Source organism: Pelophylax lessonae, assembly GCF_965119305.1.
Source record: "Pelophylax lessonae genome assembly, chromosome: 4".
Classification (NCBI taxonomy): domain Eukaryota; kingdom Metazoa; phylum Chordata; class Amphibia; order Anura; family Ranidae; genus Pelophylax; species Pelophylax lessonae.
Genome location: NC_138771.1, coordinates 507,836,923 through 507,851,899, shown reverse-complemented (window position 1 = coordinate 507,851,899; position 14,977 = coordinate 507,836,923). Strand labels below are relative to the sequence as shown.

The window sequence follows — 14,977 nt, the reverse complement described above, 5'->3', positions numbered from 1 at the left end:
CTGCTGCCACTCATCCTATCCCATCCCTGCTGCCATTCATCCCATCCCATCCCTGCTGCCACTCATCCCATCCCATCCCTGCTGCCACCCATCCCATCCCTGCTGCTGCTCATCCCACCACATCTCATCCCTGCTGCCACTCATCCCATCCCATCCCTGCTGCCACTAATCCCACCTCATCCCATCCCATCCCTGTTGCCACTCATCTCATCCCATCCCATCCCATCCCTGCTGCCACTCATCCCATCCCATCCCTGCTGCCACTCATCCCATCCCTGCTTCCACCCATCTCATCCTATCCCTGCTGCCACTCATCCCATCCCATCCTTGCTGCCGCCCATCCCATGCCTGCTGCCACCCATCCCATCCCTGCTGTCGCTCATCCCATCCCTGCTGCCACCCATCCCATCCCATGCCTGCTGCCGCTCATCCCATCCCTGCTGCTGCTCATCCCATCCAATCCCTGCTACCACTCATCCCATCCCATCCCTGCTGCCACCCATCCCATCTTCGCTGCCACTCATCCCATCCCATCTTCGCTGCCACCCATCCCATCCCATCCCTGCTGCCGCTCATCTCACCCCATCCCATCCCTGCTGCCACTCATCCCATCCCATCCCTGCTGCCACTCATCCCATCTCTGCTGCCACTGATCCCATCCCATCCCTGCTGCCACCCATCCCATCTCTGGTGCCACTCATCCCATCTCATCATGGCTGCCACTCATCCCACGCCATCCCATCATTGATGCCACTCATCCCACTATCCTTGCTGCTCATTCCATCCCACCACCTCTACCACTTATCCCATCCCATCCCTGCTGCCACCCATCCCATCCCCGCTGCCACTCATCCCATCCCCTCTGCCACGCATCCTATCCCATCCCTGCTGCCACTCATTCCATCCCATCCCTGCTGCCACTCATCCCATCCCATCACCGATGTCACTCATCCCATCCCATCCCTGTTGCCACTAATCCCATCCCTGCTGCCAATCATCCCACCATCGCTGCTACTCATCCCATCCCTGCTGCCACTCATCCCATCCCTTCTGCCACTCATCCCACCCCATCCCACCACCGCTGCCACTCATCCCATTCCCCACCACCACTGCCACTCATCCCATTCCCCACCACCTCTGCCACTCATCCCATCCCCCATCACCGCTGCCACCCATCCCATCCCATCCCACCACTGCTGCCACCCATCCCACCACCGCTGCCACTCATCCCATCCCCCACCACCTTTGCCACTCATCCCCTCCCATCCCACCACCACTGCCAGCCATCTCATCCCCCACCTCCGCTGCCACTCATCCATCCCAGCACCGCTGCCACTCATCCCCCACCACCGCTGCCACCCATCTTATCCCCCACCTCTGCTGCCACTCATCTCATCCCCCACCTCCGCTGCCACTCATCCCATCCCCCACCACTGCTGCCACCCATCCCATCCCCCACCACTACTGCCTCCTATCCTCCACCCCCACTGCTACCCATCCCATCCCACCACCGCTACCACTCATCCCATCCCCTCCCCCCCACCTCTGCCATTCATCCCATCACCGCTGCCACCCATCCCTTCCCCCACCACCGCTGCCACCCATCCCACCATTGCTGCCACTCATCAAATCCCAACGCCCACCACTGATCCAATTCCCCCCTCCCCCACCACTTCTGCCATTAATACCATCCCCCCACCACCGCTGCCACTGATCCAATTCCCCCCTCCCCCACCACTTCTACCATTAATACCATCCCCCCACTACAGCTTCCACTCATCCCATCCACCCACCACAGCTGCCACTGATCCCGTCCCACCACCGCCGCTGCCATTAAGCCGGGGGGGGGGGGGCAAAATGAAGTTTCGCCTAGGGTGTCAAAAATCCTTGCACCAGCCCTGCCTTCACACTGACGTAAGTTAAATATGTGGCCTTCTGCCTCAAGCGGTTGTACCAGGGTGATGCCTGCAGCTGCTGGCTTCACCTCGCTCCAACCCCCCCTGACATGGGGCCCCATACAGATAACCTGACATGGGGCCGCATACAGACAACCTGACGTGGTGCCCCATACAGACAACCTGACATGGGGCCCATAAAGCCAATGCTACAGTACCGATCACTCATTGTGTTTATTCAGGAAAGGAAGGGGCTGGGAAATATGACATATTTTCCTAATTCTCCCTCCCACTCTCAATCTTGAAGGATCCTATTGTGTGCTTTTAGCTGCTGGTGGGAAGAAGAGGAGGGAAGCCAGCAGCACTGAGGGGGGGGGGATGGGTAAGAGGGCAACAGGGGGAAACGTATGGTGCACAGGGAGGTTATGGGGGATGGGGGGGAAATTACTGGAACCAGTCTTTTGTATGGCTCTCTTTGCAGCAGCAGAAGGCCAATGTGTGGGAGAGGAAAGAAGCCAACTTTCAGCTGCTACAGGGAGAGCCATATGGGGTATTGGTTCCAGTAATTGCCCTCCTGTCACACCGATCACCCTCCCTGCCCACATCCGATTCACTCTACTGCCTGGGCCCCCCTGCTGGCCTGGGCTCCATACAGGAAGACTGGTGCTACCCCCTTATCTCCGACCCTTCTCAAGGCTTTCGGATGTCTACACAGGGAAGGATTTTCCAAGTTACTAACATGACTAAAATACATTAAAAGTACAAACAAATGATGGGAAGATTGTGCTTGAAATCAATGCTCTGGTGACAGGTTCTCTTTAAATATCATTGCCCAGGACTTCAGGGGAAAAAAAAAATAATCCCTTGTGACAATTTAGTAAAGCTGAAATGTAAGGCACAGTGGCCTGTCTAATTTAAATAATCCTGCTTGTCGCTGCGAAATGAGTAGAAAATATTTTTTCTGTGTACAATTAGAAAAATGTTTTTTATTTTCTTTTTGGTTACTGGTGCCCTCTACAGGTGGAATGTCACATCTACCTGAACCAGAGAAAGCTTCTGGAATTCTGCAAATCTCATGACATTGTTCTGGTTGGGTACAGCGTCCTTGGGTCCAGCAGAGATGAGAAATGGTGAGGCTCATAAACATGGCTGTCCACTAATAAAGTGTTATCTCATGCTGTAGCAATATTGTTATATATTTGGGTGGATGGTATGAATAAAGTTCCTTTAAGGTGAAGACAGCGCTTCCATATCAGCACAAATCCACATATTATTCAAAGTGCTCAACCATCAGTCTCAGTAATGAAACATGCATTGTGGCTAATCAAAGTTTTTTTTCCTTCGTGTCTTTAAAATAAAACGCATTGCACTCACCAAATGTGGTTGACTTCTAAGTTAAAATACGTCAACTAGTGGTTTTTCATCAATGTGTCAATGTGTCATGCAGTCCCTTTAGGCATCAGCCACTGAGTTCCTCTCTTTTAAGGTCTTTACAATAACTCCATTACTTTAACCACTTTAGCCCTGGAAGATTTGGCTGCTCAAAGACCAGGCCCTATTTTGCGATTCGGCACTGTGTGACTTTAACAGACAATTGCGCAGTCATGCGACGCTGTGCCCAAACTAAATAAAATGTACTTTTTTACCCACAAACAGAGCTTTCTTTTGGTGGTATTTGATCACCTGTGCAATTTTTATTTTTTGCGCTATAAACAAAAAAATAGTGACAATTTTGAAAAAATAACAATATTTTTCATTTTTTTTTATATGAAATTCTCAAAGAAAAATGTAAAAATCAAAATTTTTTAACATTTTAGGACAATTTGTTTTTTGCTACATATTTTTGGTAAAAAAAATCGCAATAAGCATATTTTGATTCGTTTGTGCAAAAGTTATTGCATTTACTAACTACGGGAAAGATTTATGTCATTTTTATTGTTTTTTTTTTTTTTTAACTAGTAATGGCGGCGATCTGCAATTTTTTTTGTGGGACTGTGACATTGCGGTGGACAGATCGGACCCCTGACTGACATTTTTGACACTTTTGGGAGTACCAGTGACATTACTACAGTAATCAGTGCTATAAATATGCACTGTTACTGTAAAAATGACACTGGCAGGGAAGGGGTTAACTTTACTGGTGATCAAGGGGTTAAGTGTGTCCCTAGGGACATGATTCTAACTGTGAAGGGGAGTAGCTTGTGATGTAATCATGGAGACATGCAATCCTACATAGCAGGATCACATAGCCTCTATGATTACTTTAGTGAGAATGACAGACAGTGTTTACATCAGCCGTCTGTCCTTCTCTCACTGCGGCGGGAGATTGTGAGTGGCCGGCGACCATCAGAGCCGCCGGTCACACGCACACGCACTGACAAGAACATGTACGGCACTTTGCCTTGGAGCACCGACCTGCCGCTGTACAACTGCGGTGGGCGGTCGGCAAGCGGTTAAGGATACTCAGGGGATGATTTACTAAAGGCAAATTGACTGTGCACTTTGCACACTGCAGTTGTACTCTGCAAGTGCAGTTGCTCCAGATCTCAGTAAATGAGGTAAGTCTTCACTTTGCAAAGAATAGCCAATCACATGCAAGAAAAAAAAAACAGCATTTTTGCATGTGATTGGATGATGGAGGTCAGCAGAGCTCCTCCTCATTTACTAAACTCTGGAGCAATTGCACTTCCAGAGTGCAACTGCACTTTACAGAGTGCACAGTTTATTTCCCTTTCATAAATCAACCCCTCTGCGTCACCACGCAATGTAACCATTAAGGTAAAATAGGGAAGGAATTGCATAAAGTGCAGTAATTTTAATGTGACTTCAGTAAAAACTGTATTGTATTTACATTAACATTAAAATAAGTGCTCAGGTGAACAAACCATCAATCCAAGTAAAAAAAAACATGCGTTGGGCCCAATTTCAGTGCGATACTTTTCTCCATGCCTTTAAACTAAAAATACACGTCGCACTTACTAGATGATATTGACTATTAGAGGGAAGTCAAACAGCTTTTTCTTCGGTGTGTCAACAGTGTCATATGTTTAACAAATGGTGATCCCTGTTCCCTTTAAATGTCAAAGAGAGAAAACAGGCGCCTCTGAGTAAAGACTGTAGTATTTAATTGGCAAGATACATTAAAAACTTACATCAGGGTAAGTAAATGTAGGTAAGGTGGGTCCTTCCGGCATCCATTTACGGCATGGGGTCACCACTGGTGGTCTGTGAAGCCTCAGTTCCATGCCAGTGACACCACTTCCTGCCGGACAGGAACAGGAAGGGCTGCGAGGAACACAGACCCCCAGTGGTGACCCCATGCCGTAAATGGATGCCGGAAGGACCCACTTTACCTACATTTACTTACCCCCCTGATGTAAGTTTTTAATGTATCTTGCCAATTAAATACTACAGTCTTTACTCAGAGGCGCCTGTTTTCTCTCTTTGTTTCTTTTCATGTTTGGAGATTGCTTCCGCTCCCCATTAGGCTGGCCCTGAGCACATGGACTGTTTCCTGTTTCAATATAAAATACTTTTATGATAGCCTATATGGCTACCCCATGGACTACCTTTTAGTTTAGTGCTATTAGCTTGCGCCGCTTTGTATTTTATTGTATCCCTTTAAATGTCAGCCTTTGGATTCCCCCCCCCCCCCATTAAAGAGGAACTCCACATTTGTTGAGAAAAAAAAAAAAACATTCCCTCTGCGTGATCGATGTGCAGTAAAAGGATTTTAATAAACTTTGTTGCAGATTCCTACGTTTTGTTATCATGAAGAAATCCCTTTGTGTTTCTCTGTGCCCATGTGCAGAAGTGAGTCTAATGGGAGTTGTTTCATAGTGTCCAACTAGCTGCTGCACATGCAGGGATCTAATTAGGAAAGTTGCAGAACCTGCATCCCTTTAGACATAATTTCCTTTTGGGAGTATCTCACCAAAAATTACATTTTTGTGGCAGGGGATGCCTGAATTCTGGCTTGTATCTTAGTGCAGACTTCTGGGAAAATCAGTAAACCAATCACACAAGCAGGAAATGACATATCTGGGGTGCTTTCTGTACACAGTCTACAGAAAAGTACAGCGGCTGCAGATTGAAAAAGAAAGGTAATTTTTAATAATATTCAATTACAATATGATTTGTGTCACAATTATATACACTATAAATATATAGTAAAAGTATGTAAAACAAAAATTGAAAAAAAAAATTAATTTCCTGTCTGTCTCCATGGCAGCCTACGTGTGGGTTAACCCCGCCTCCACTCCAAGGGTATAGGACCCCCCTCCCATAAATTTCAGCTCTCAGGTACAGCAGGTGTTCATTTTTTGTCCTCCTCCAAGGACCTACACTTCTGATGTCTTACTACGTCCAGCTTACCTTAGGATACTTTGGATGGTGTCTGCATGTCCAGAGCCCAGCCACGGGCGGGTGAGTGACATTTAAAATCCCCTGCTCTCTGCGGTTGACTGAAGCTTGATTGGCATTCTCTGACATGGGTCTGAAGATTCGCATTGCTTCCCTTCATGGCAGCGGTATTTGTTATTTATGTACACTTTGTTTGTCTCTTTTCTATCACTGTACAATTTGTTTGTTTGGCCCAATGGCGCTGGAACGCTTCCTGCGTTCCAGCAAACCCTTCCTGCGTTCCAACAAACCCTTCCTCTTCCTCCTCTGCTTCTAGCGTCCAATCGGTAGACGCTTCGTGGTCCCGCGCATGCGCAGTGCGCCGCGAGCGAAGTCGAGGCTTGGTTCGCACATGCGCATTAGCGATCGCGGCCGCATCACCGCTGACGTCATACCGGCGGGAGATTTAAACAGCTGACGATTCCCCTGTACTTTGGGAATGTACTGTGGGCGTTGCGGCAGCTTCCCAGTGTCTCTGGATTCCTTGCTACAGGTATGTGCAATGGAGACTTGACTGCAGAGGGGGGGGGGGGGGGGCGGAGGGTTGTCACCTCACAATGTATCACTGACATGGTGTCTGATATGTATTACCTTTCTTTATCAGTCTGGTTGTTTGGCCTGAAGTATGGATCCTGCGTCACCGCCCTCCTGTGGCCAGCCCTCTCACAACAGGTGGGTGCTGGCATTTTTCAGAGGGGAGGGCGGGGAGGGCTTACTGGTCCCTAGGTCATGGCTAAATCCAGTGTCTCCCCGATTTTCTCTTTTTTCCATCAGCTCTCCCAGGCCTGATTTACCACAAGAAAGAGACCCTGTCAGACCTCGTGGGAGTTCATCCTCCAGATCTAAACGCCGTGAATCTCCATCAGGGAGTAGGCAGCAAGGGAGACGCTCCATTTCCTCCCCCAGACACCATACACGATACCAGAGTCACCGCACACACCAGAGAGCCTGTTGGGGTTGTGGGGCGCATGTCCCGGAGGACAAGTCCCTATGTGAGCCATGTTTTGCTCATGCAGCCTGTGAGAGGGGGCAAAAGGATCAAAGATTGGAATCTCTAGTGAAGAGAATAGTACAACAGTCCCTGAAAGAATGGGGTACAGTCCCACCACTTGGTCCCACCACATCCAGTTCTCCAGGGGAAGTGCAGGAAGATCAAGGCCCCGCTCAACCGAGTATTACTTCTGACAGTGATTCGGAAGAAGAAGGGGCTGTAGGCGGCTTTGAGTTCACCCTAGTTTCACCCCTGATCAGAGCCATTAAAGAAGCTCTCAGATGGGAGGATCCTGTGTCTCCTCAGAAAAAGCAGCGGAAGTTCTTCAAGCACCTTGGTAAGGAGCGTATCAACTTCCCTTCCCTCTCTGAATTACAAGAGGTGATTACTGAAGAATGGAGTAAAGGGGATAGTAAGTCTTCCTTATCCTCCAAACTTGGGAAATTATATCCCTTTAAACCTGAAGATGTCGCCCGTCTGGAATCTGCTCCTCTTGCGGCAGTTACAAGATTAGCAAAGCATGTCACTTTGCCACTAGATGACGCGGTCTCTTTCAAAGACCCTTTGGATAGGAAGATAGATCTGGACCTAAAGAGGATCTTTGTGACGGCCGGCGCGGCCTGCAAACCTGTGATGGCATTAGCAACAATGTCTAAAGCCATGGAAGTCTGGGTTTCCGATATAGAATCCAAACTTGGAAGTCTCTCGGAAGAAGCCGTAGAAAGTTCCCCTATTCACGAACTCAAGCTGGCTTCAGTGTTTTTAGGAGAAGCATCTATTGATGTTCTGCGTCTTCTGTCCAGATCGATGCTATCCTCAGTAACAGCAAAGAGGGCCTTGTGGCTTCGCCCGTGGATTGCAGATCCAGCTTCTAAACAGGCATGGTGTAAGATCCCTTTTGAGGGTACTTCCCTTTTTGGAAACAAACTAGACAGCGCCATTGCCAAGGCTACTGGCGGAAAGTCAGGTTTCCTCCCGCAAGACAGACGACTATTTGGTCAGAAGAAGCCTCAACCTAGGAGGCAATACACGGAGAGATCAAGAGATGCACGCTCTTAAGCCTAATAGAGATTTCCGAAGAAACTGGAGAGGTGGTCAATCCTCTACTCGGAGGTCATCAAAAAATCCAGCGCCTGCTGGACAAGATTCCACTAAATCTTTTTGAGATTGGGCCCGTCCAGGCATGTCAGGTGGGGGCACGTCTTCTCCATTTTCAGCATGTCTGGGCGGCCTCAATCACGGACTTTTGGACCGTCAGGACGGTCTCTACAGGCCACAGATGGTCATTTCTGGCAGATCCAGTTCCAAGATTCATCTCAACTCATTTACCCTGTCTAGAAGAGAGAAGAGAAGTCTTGCTCGCCTATGTAGACGCTTTGGTGGCTCAAGGAGCGGTAGCTCCGGTTCCGGAACAAGAAAAATTTCAAGGGGTTTACTCACCCCTCTTCTTAGTCCAGAAGAAGAACGGGGCCTGGAGACCTGTTATAGATCTCACATACCTGAACAAGTTCATAAAGAACGAAAAATTCAAGATGGAAACACTCTCAACTATTCAAAGGGCAGTACTGCCGGGAGATTGGCTCGCCTCAATAGATTTAAAGGATGCGTATTTTCATGTACCTGTGGCAACCGACTTCCACAAATATCTTCGCTTCTGTGTTCGGAATCAGCATCTGCAATTCATTTGCCTACCCTTCGGCCTGTCTACCTCACCCAGAGTATTCACCAAAGTTCTTCTAGCAGTGGTAGCCTTCATAAGATTGAAAGGTATACGTCTACATCATTACTTAGACGATCTTCTGCTTCTGTCTCAAGAAAAGGATCAGTTATTGGCACACAGAGATCAGGTCATATCGACCCTCAAAGAGTTTGGCTGGCTGCTAAACCTACAAAAGAGTCAGCTGGAGCCTACTCAGCGCCTAGTCTATCTTGGGGCGCAATTCGACACCGTCGAGAATTCAATCTCTCTCCCATTAGAGAAGATACCGGTAGTGAGGGAGAGAATCCTTCCGGCTCTTTCCTCTCCTCGGCTGAAAGCCTCTCAGTGCCTCAAAATCATTGGCACCATGGTGTCCACGGCTCCAATGGTCAAATGGGCTCTCTGGCAGATGAGGCCCTTCCAAAAAGGGTTCCTACAACAATGGAACACAGAAGAGAAAGATCAGTACATCCATATCTCCTCCAGCATGAGATACAGTCTTCTTTGGTGGCTGCAACGCAGGAATCTGCTCAACTGTCATTCTCTGGTTCCAGTCTCATGGACTATAATCACAACAGACGCCAGCAACTCAGGTTGGGGGGCTCATTGTCTGACAGAGTTGACACAGGGGAGATGGTCTTTTCAGAGACACACTCCAGTCTCCAATATACTGGAACTCCGAGCAGCCTACCAGGGTCTTCGATCTTTCCAACACCTGCTAGAGGGGAAATCTGTTGTGATTCGGATGGACAACACCACGGCAGTGTCTTATGTGAAGAGACAAGGTGGGACACGGAGTCTCTCTCTGCTACGAGAATTAGACCCGATCATGTCCTGGGCCCAGACTCACCTAGTAAACATCTCGGCAGTTTACATCCCAGGTTCACAGAATGTTCAAGCGGATTTTCTGTCCAGGGTCCAGTTGAACCACAACGAATGGTCGCTCCATGTGGAGTCGTTCAAATGGATTCTGTCGTTGGGAGTATCTCCCGAAGTCGATCTGTTCGCCTCCCCTTGCAACCACAAGTTAGAGAAGTATGTCACGAGAGGCAAGTGTCCTCAAGCTTACGGGACAGATGCACTAACCGACAGGTGGGAGTTCAGCGGGGCTTACGCCTTTCCTCCAGTACCCATCATTCTCAAATTCCTGCAAAGACTTCAAGTGGAAGATGTGGAGATAGTGATGGTGGCGCCTTTCTGGCCGAACAGGCCATGGTTTCCGCTACTCCTACAACTGAGTTACCGGGACCCGGTCCCTCTTCCCCTCAGACCAGACTTGCTTCTTCAGGGAACATCAGTGCACCCCTGTCCTGCAATTCTCCGGTTGACGGTCTGGTTCTTGAGAGGGAAAGGTTGGAATCGCTCGGCTGCCCATCTACAGCCATTTCCACCTTGATGAATGCTAGACGACCAAGTACTAATAAAGTATACTGTAGAATCTGGGCAAGATTCATGGAGTCTGCATATCCTGAAGTTATGTCTTCCTCAGTCCCTGGGATTCAAGAAATACTAAGTTTTCTTCAGGCTGGTCTGGATATGCCCCTTTCAGTGGCAACTTTTAGAGTTCAAGTTTCGGCCCTATCGGCCTTCTCCGGGGTCATGTGGGCCCAACACCCACTAATCCAACAATTTTTCAAAGGAGCAATCAGGCTCAATCCTCAGAGAAGACCTAGGTTCCCGAAATGGGATCTACCTCTTGTCCTAAATGCCCTCTCCAAATCGGGCATAGATTCCTCTTCTTCTATCAAGGACCTGACCATCCGAACTGTCTTCCTGGTAGCCATTACTTCGGCTAAAAGGGTCTCTGAATTAAGTTCTCTCGGATGTAAAGAACCATTCTTGACTTTTTTTCCGGATCGGGTAGTACTGATACCCAGGCTGAATTCAAATCCGAAAGTCACCTCAGTGTTTCACCAGAATCAGGAGATTGTCCTGCCTACTTTCCGTTCATCTAATGAGTCCAATCCTCATCCGTTGGATGTAGGAGAATCCCTAAAAGCCTATCTTCAAGCAACTGCACCATTCAGGCAGTCTGACAACCTCTTTGTCCTGTTCTGGGGAAAGAACAGAGGTAAACCTGCTTCATCTAGGACTATCGCTTCATGGATAGTGGCAGCTATCCAACAGGCCTATAGAGCTGAGGGGCTGGCTCCTCCGGAGGCGGTGACGGCGCACTCTACAAGGAGTATCTCTACTTCCTGGGCGGCTTCGCGGCACGTGGCTCCAGATGTGATTTGCAGAGCGGCTTCGTGGTCATCAGTCAATACTTTTATGACCCACTATTGTGTAGAGCCTGCTTCTCTGTCCTCAGTTAATTTTGGTTTGACTGTTTTGTCTGCAAATAGCATGAATTAAAATTTTCTTTGCTAAAGCATTCCCACCCGTGTGGAGTGAGCTAGTTATTTCCCACACGTAGGCTGCCATGGAGACAGACAGGAAAACGGAAAATTCCTATCATACTTACCGTAATTTTCCTTTCCTGATAGTCTCCATGGCAGCCGGAGTACCCACCCTCTCGTCTTGGATTCGGCTAAGATATGGAACACCTGCTGTACCTGAGAGCTGAAATTTATGGGAGGGGGGTCCTATACCCTTGGAGTGGAGGCGGGGTTAACCCACACGTAGGCTGCCATGGAGACTATCAGGAAAGGAAAATTACGGTAAGTATGATAGGAATTTTCCGTTTTCTTAACTTTTCAAAAAAATAGTGAGAAAACAATACAACTTCAAAAAAATTGCCATGCCTCTTTTAAATACTTTGGGCTGTCTACTTTCCAAAAAAGGGTCATTTGGGGGGTAGTTGCACTGCCCTGGCATTTTATTGCCTCAAAAATTGAGATAGACAGACAGTACATCAGGATTAATCAATTTTCAAATACACTGTATATACCATAGTTTTTAGACACTAACTTTCACTTAGACTAAAAAATATTAAATGGATTTGGGGTATTTTTACCAAATTAATGTAGCAGACTACATTTTGTCCTAAATTTACGAAGCAAGATTATAGGTTTGCAAAATCTTATAACAGAAACTAAGAAAAACATAGAGGTTTTTTTCACATTTTTTTTTTTTTTTTTTCAGTTTATGTAGCAAAAAATGAAAAACCCAGTGGTGATTAAATACTACAAAAAGAAAGCTCTATTTGTGTGAAAATATTTATATATATTTAATTATTTCATTTGGGGACAGTGTTGCATGATTGAACAATTGCCAGTTAAAGTAGCACAGTTCTGAATAGCAAAAAAAACCTTCTGGAGGTCAAGTGGTTAAGTACCCAAATATTTAATTTAGGCAGGCTAACCCCTTATAGGATGTCTTCTTTGTACTGACTGAGCTGTTAATCCATTTGCAGTTGTATATGACCTGCTATCAGGGATGAAGAAATGAGACTCATGTTAATATAAATATATCTTTTCTTTAGGATTGATCAGAATGCTCCGGTTGTCCTGGCGGATCCGGTTTTAGCAACCATAGCCAAGAAACACAACAAGTCACCAGCTCAGGTGGCCCTAAGGTTCCTTCTTCAGCTTGGAGTTGTTGTCCTGGCAAAAAGCTTTAATCCCACAAGAATCAAAGAAAACTTTCAGGTTAGTTGAGGAATAAAGCAAGTGTATTTAGTGTAAAAGGCTCAGCATGAAGGTTTTAATTTACCATTCCTAATTTGGTAATAAGTAGGAGAAAAGAGGAAGAATGCCCCTTAGATTTGTGTCAGTGGGGGTCAAAATGTCCCCTTATAATGCTGGTCAGTGGGAAGTAGAATGCCCGCTGCATTGGTGGTCAGTGGGAGAAAGAATGCTCCTTACATTGGTGTCAATGGAAGAATGTCCCTTACATTCGTGGTCTGTAGGATGACGAATGCCCTTAAAAATGGATGGTCATTGGCAGGATAAATATCCTTTACATTGGTGGTCAGTGGGAGGAATAATGCCCTTTACAATGTGTCAGTTGGGGGAATGCCCTTTATATTGGTAGCCACTGAGATGAAGATGCCCTTTATATGGTGTCAATAAGGAAAGAATTTCCCTTATATTGGTGGTCAGTGGGAACAAGAATGGCTCTTGCATTGGTGGGAGGAAAAGGCCCAATACATTGGTGGTCAGTGGAAGGATGAATTTGCCATTACATTGGTGGTCAGTGGGAGGAAGAATGCCTCTTACCATGTTGTCAGTTTTAGGAATGTTCCTTACACTAGTGGTTACTGGTCAGTGGCAGGAAGAATGTCCCTTATAATGGTGGTCAGTAGAAGGAAGGATGTCATCTTACATTGGTGTCATTGAGGGAAGAATCCCTGTTATATTGTTGGTCAGTTGGAGGAATAATGCCCCCTACATTAGTGATTAGTGGGAAGAAGAATGTCCCATTATATTGGTGGTTAGTGGGACAAAGAATGTCTGTCTTTACATTGGTGTCAGTTTGAATGCCCTTACATAAGTGGTCATTGGCAGGAAGAATGCCCCTTACATTGGTGGTCAGTGGTAAGAAGAATATGCTCTTAAATTGCTGTCAGTGAATAAAGAATACACCTTGCTTTGCTGATAAGTGGGATAAAGAATGCCACTTACATTGGTGTCACTGAGAGTAGAATGTTCCTTAAATTGTTAGTGGGAAGAATGCTTCAGCATTAGCGGTGAGGGGGAGAAGGCATGCCTCTTGTATTAATGGTCAGTAAAAGTTGGGGTGCCCTGGTATAGGCGGCTAGTGGAATGCTACACTGGTAGGTACCCAGTTTGCTGTCCATCTAAAAAAAACCTTAAAGCGGGCCTTCGCTCAAAAGTGAAAGTGCCACTATTTTTCCTCCCCACCCCTTTACGAGGAACAGTTTTTTTTTTTTTTTTTGACACATACCCCATTCCATTTCTTCAATTCTCATCTATGCAGGAATGACATGTGCTTATGTCACGTATCTTCTTACTAGTTTTTATTAGCAAATTATAATAATGTGTAATTTTTACAGGTGTTTGACTTCAATTTGCCTTCAGAAGACATGAAGGAACTTGAAGCTCTCAACAGAAATTACCGCTATGTGGAAGCTAGACAGTGAGTATAACTGAATATTCCTTGTTCAGACATTGCCTGTTACAGGAGAGGAGTGGGGTTCTTTAGTCAAGATATTGTTAATGCTGTCCTGATACAGGAAAGTGAGCATTGTCATCCTAAGACAGAAAGTGTGCTTCTCATTAAGAGGGTATATTCCTTGTTAGAACACTTGCCCCTTTCCCGTCACATCACAGACTCCCTCTTTACACCACAGCCCCCCCCCCCCTTTACGTCAGTGTCCTCAGTCCCCCTTCACATAACATTCCCCCCCTTTACATCAGTGTCCTCAGTCCCCCTTCACATCACATTCCCCCCCCTTTACATCAGTGTTCTCAGTCCCCCTTCACATCACAGCCCCCCCCTTTACATCACTGTCCTCTGTCCGCTCCTTTGCATCCACATTCTTAGTCCCTCTTCACCTCACACACCCCCTTTACATCACGTCCCCCTTTACATCATGTCCTCAAGTCTACCCCCCTTTTCACATCACAGTTCCCCCCCCCCTTTACATCAGTGTTCTCAGTCCCCCTTCACATCACAGTCCCCCCTTTACATCAGTGTCCTCAGTCCCCCTTCACATCAAAGTCCCCCCCCTTTACATCAGTGTCCTCAGTCCCCCTTCACATCACAGTCTCCCCCCCCCCTTTACATCAGTGTCCTCAATTCCCCTTCACATCACAGTCCCCCCCCTTTACATCAGTGTCCTCAGTCCCCCTTCACAAAACAGCCCCCCCCCCTTTACATCAGTGTCCTCAATTCCCCTTCACATCACAGTCCCCCCCCCTTTACATCAGTGTCCTCAATTCCCCTTCACATCACAGTCCCCCCCCCCTTTACATCAGTGTCCTCAATTCCCATTCACATCACAGTCCCCCCCCCCTTACATCAGTGTCCTCAATTCCCATTCACATCACAGTCCCCCCCCCTCCTTTCACATCACAGCCCCCCTTT

At 47.2% G+C, this 14,977-nt stretch overlaps 1 protein-coding gene across 2 annotated transcripts in view; it reads left to right on the top strand.

Moving 5' to 3' along the window:
* The window catches only part of LOC309553538 (prostaglandin-E(2) 9-reductase-like), a 46,132-nt gene that overhangs the window by 21,751 nt on the left and 9,404 nt on the right, over nt 1-14,977 (top strand). The window contains exons 6-8 of one of the 2 annotated variants that reach the window (XM_082254785.1): nt 2,916-3,025; nt 12,411-12,576; nt 13,944-14,026. In XM_082254785.1, coding sequence (XP_082110911.1) covers nt 2,916-3,025; nt 12,411-12,576; nt 13,944-14,026 — 359 coding nt within the window. The remainder of the gene's footprint in view (nt 1-2,915; nt 3,026-12,410; nt 12,577-13,943; nt 14,027-14,977) is intronic. The other variant, XM_082254786.1, reaches the window with a different exon arrangement.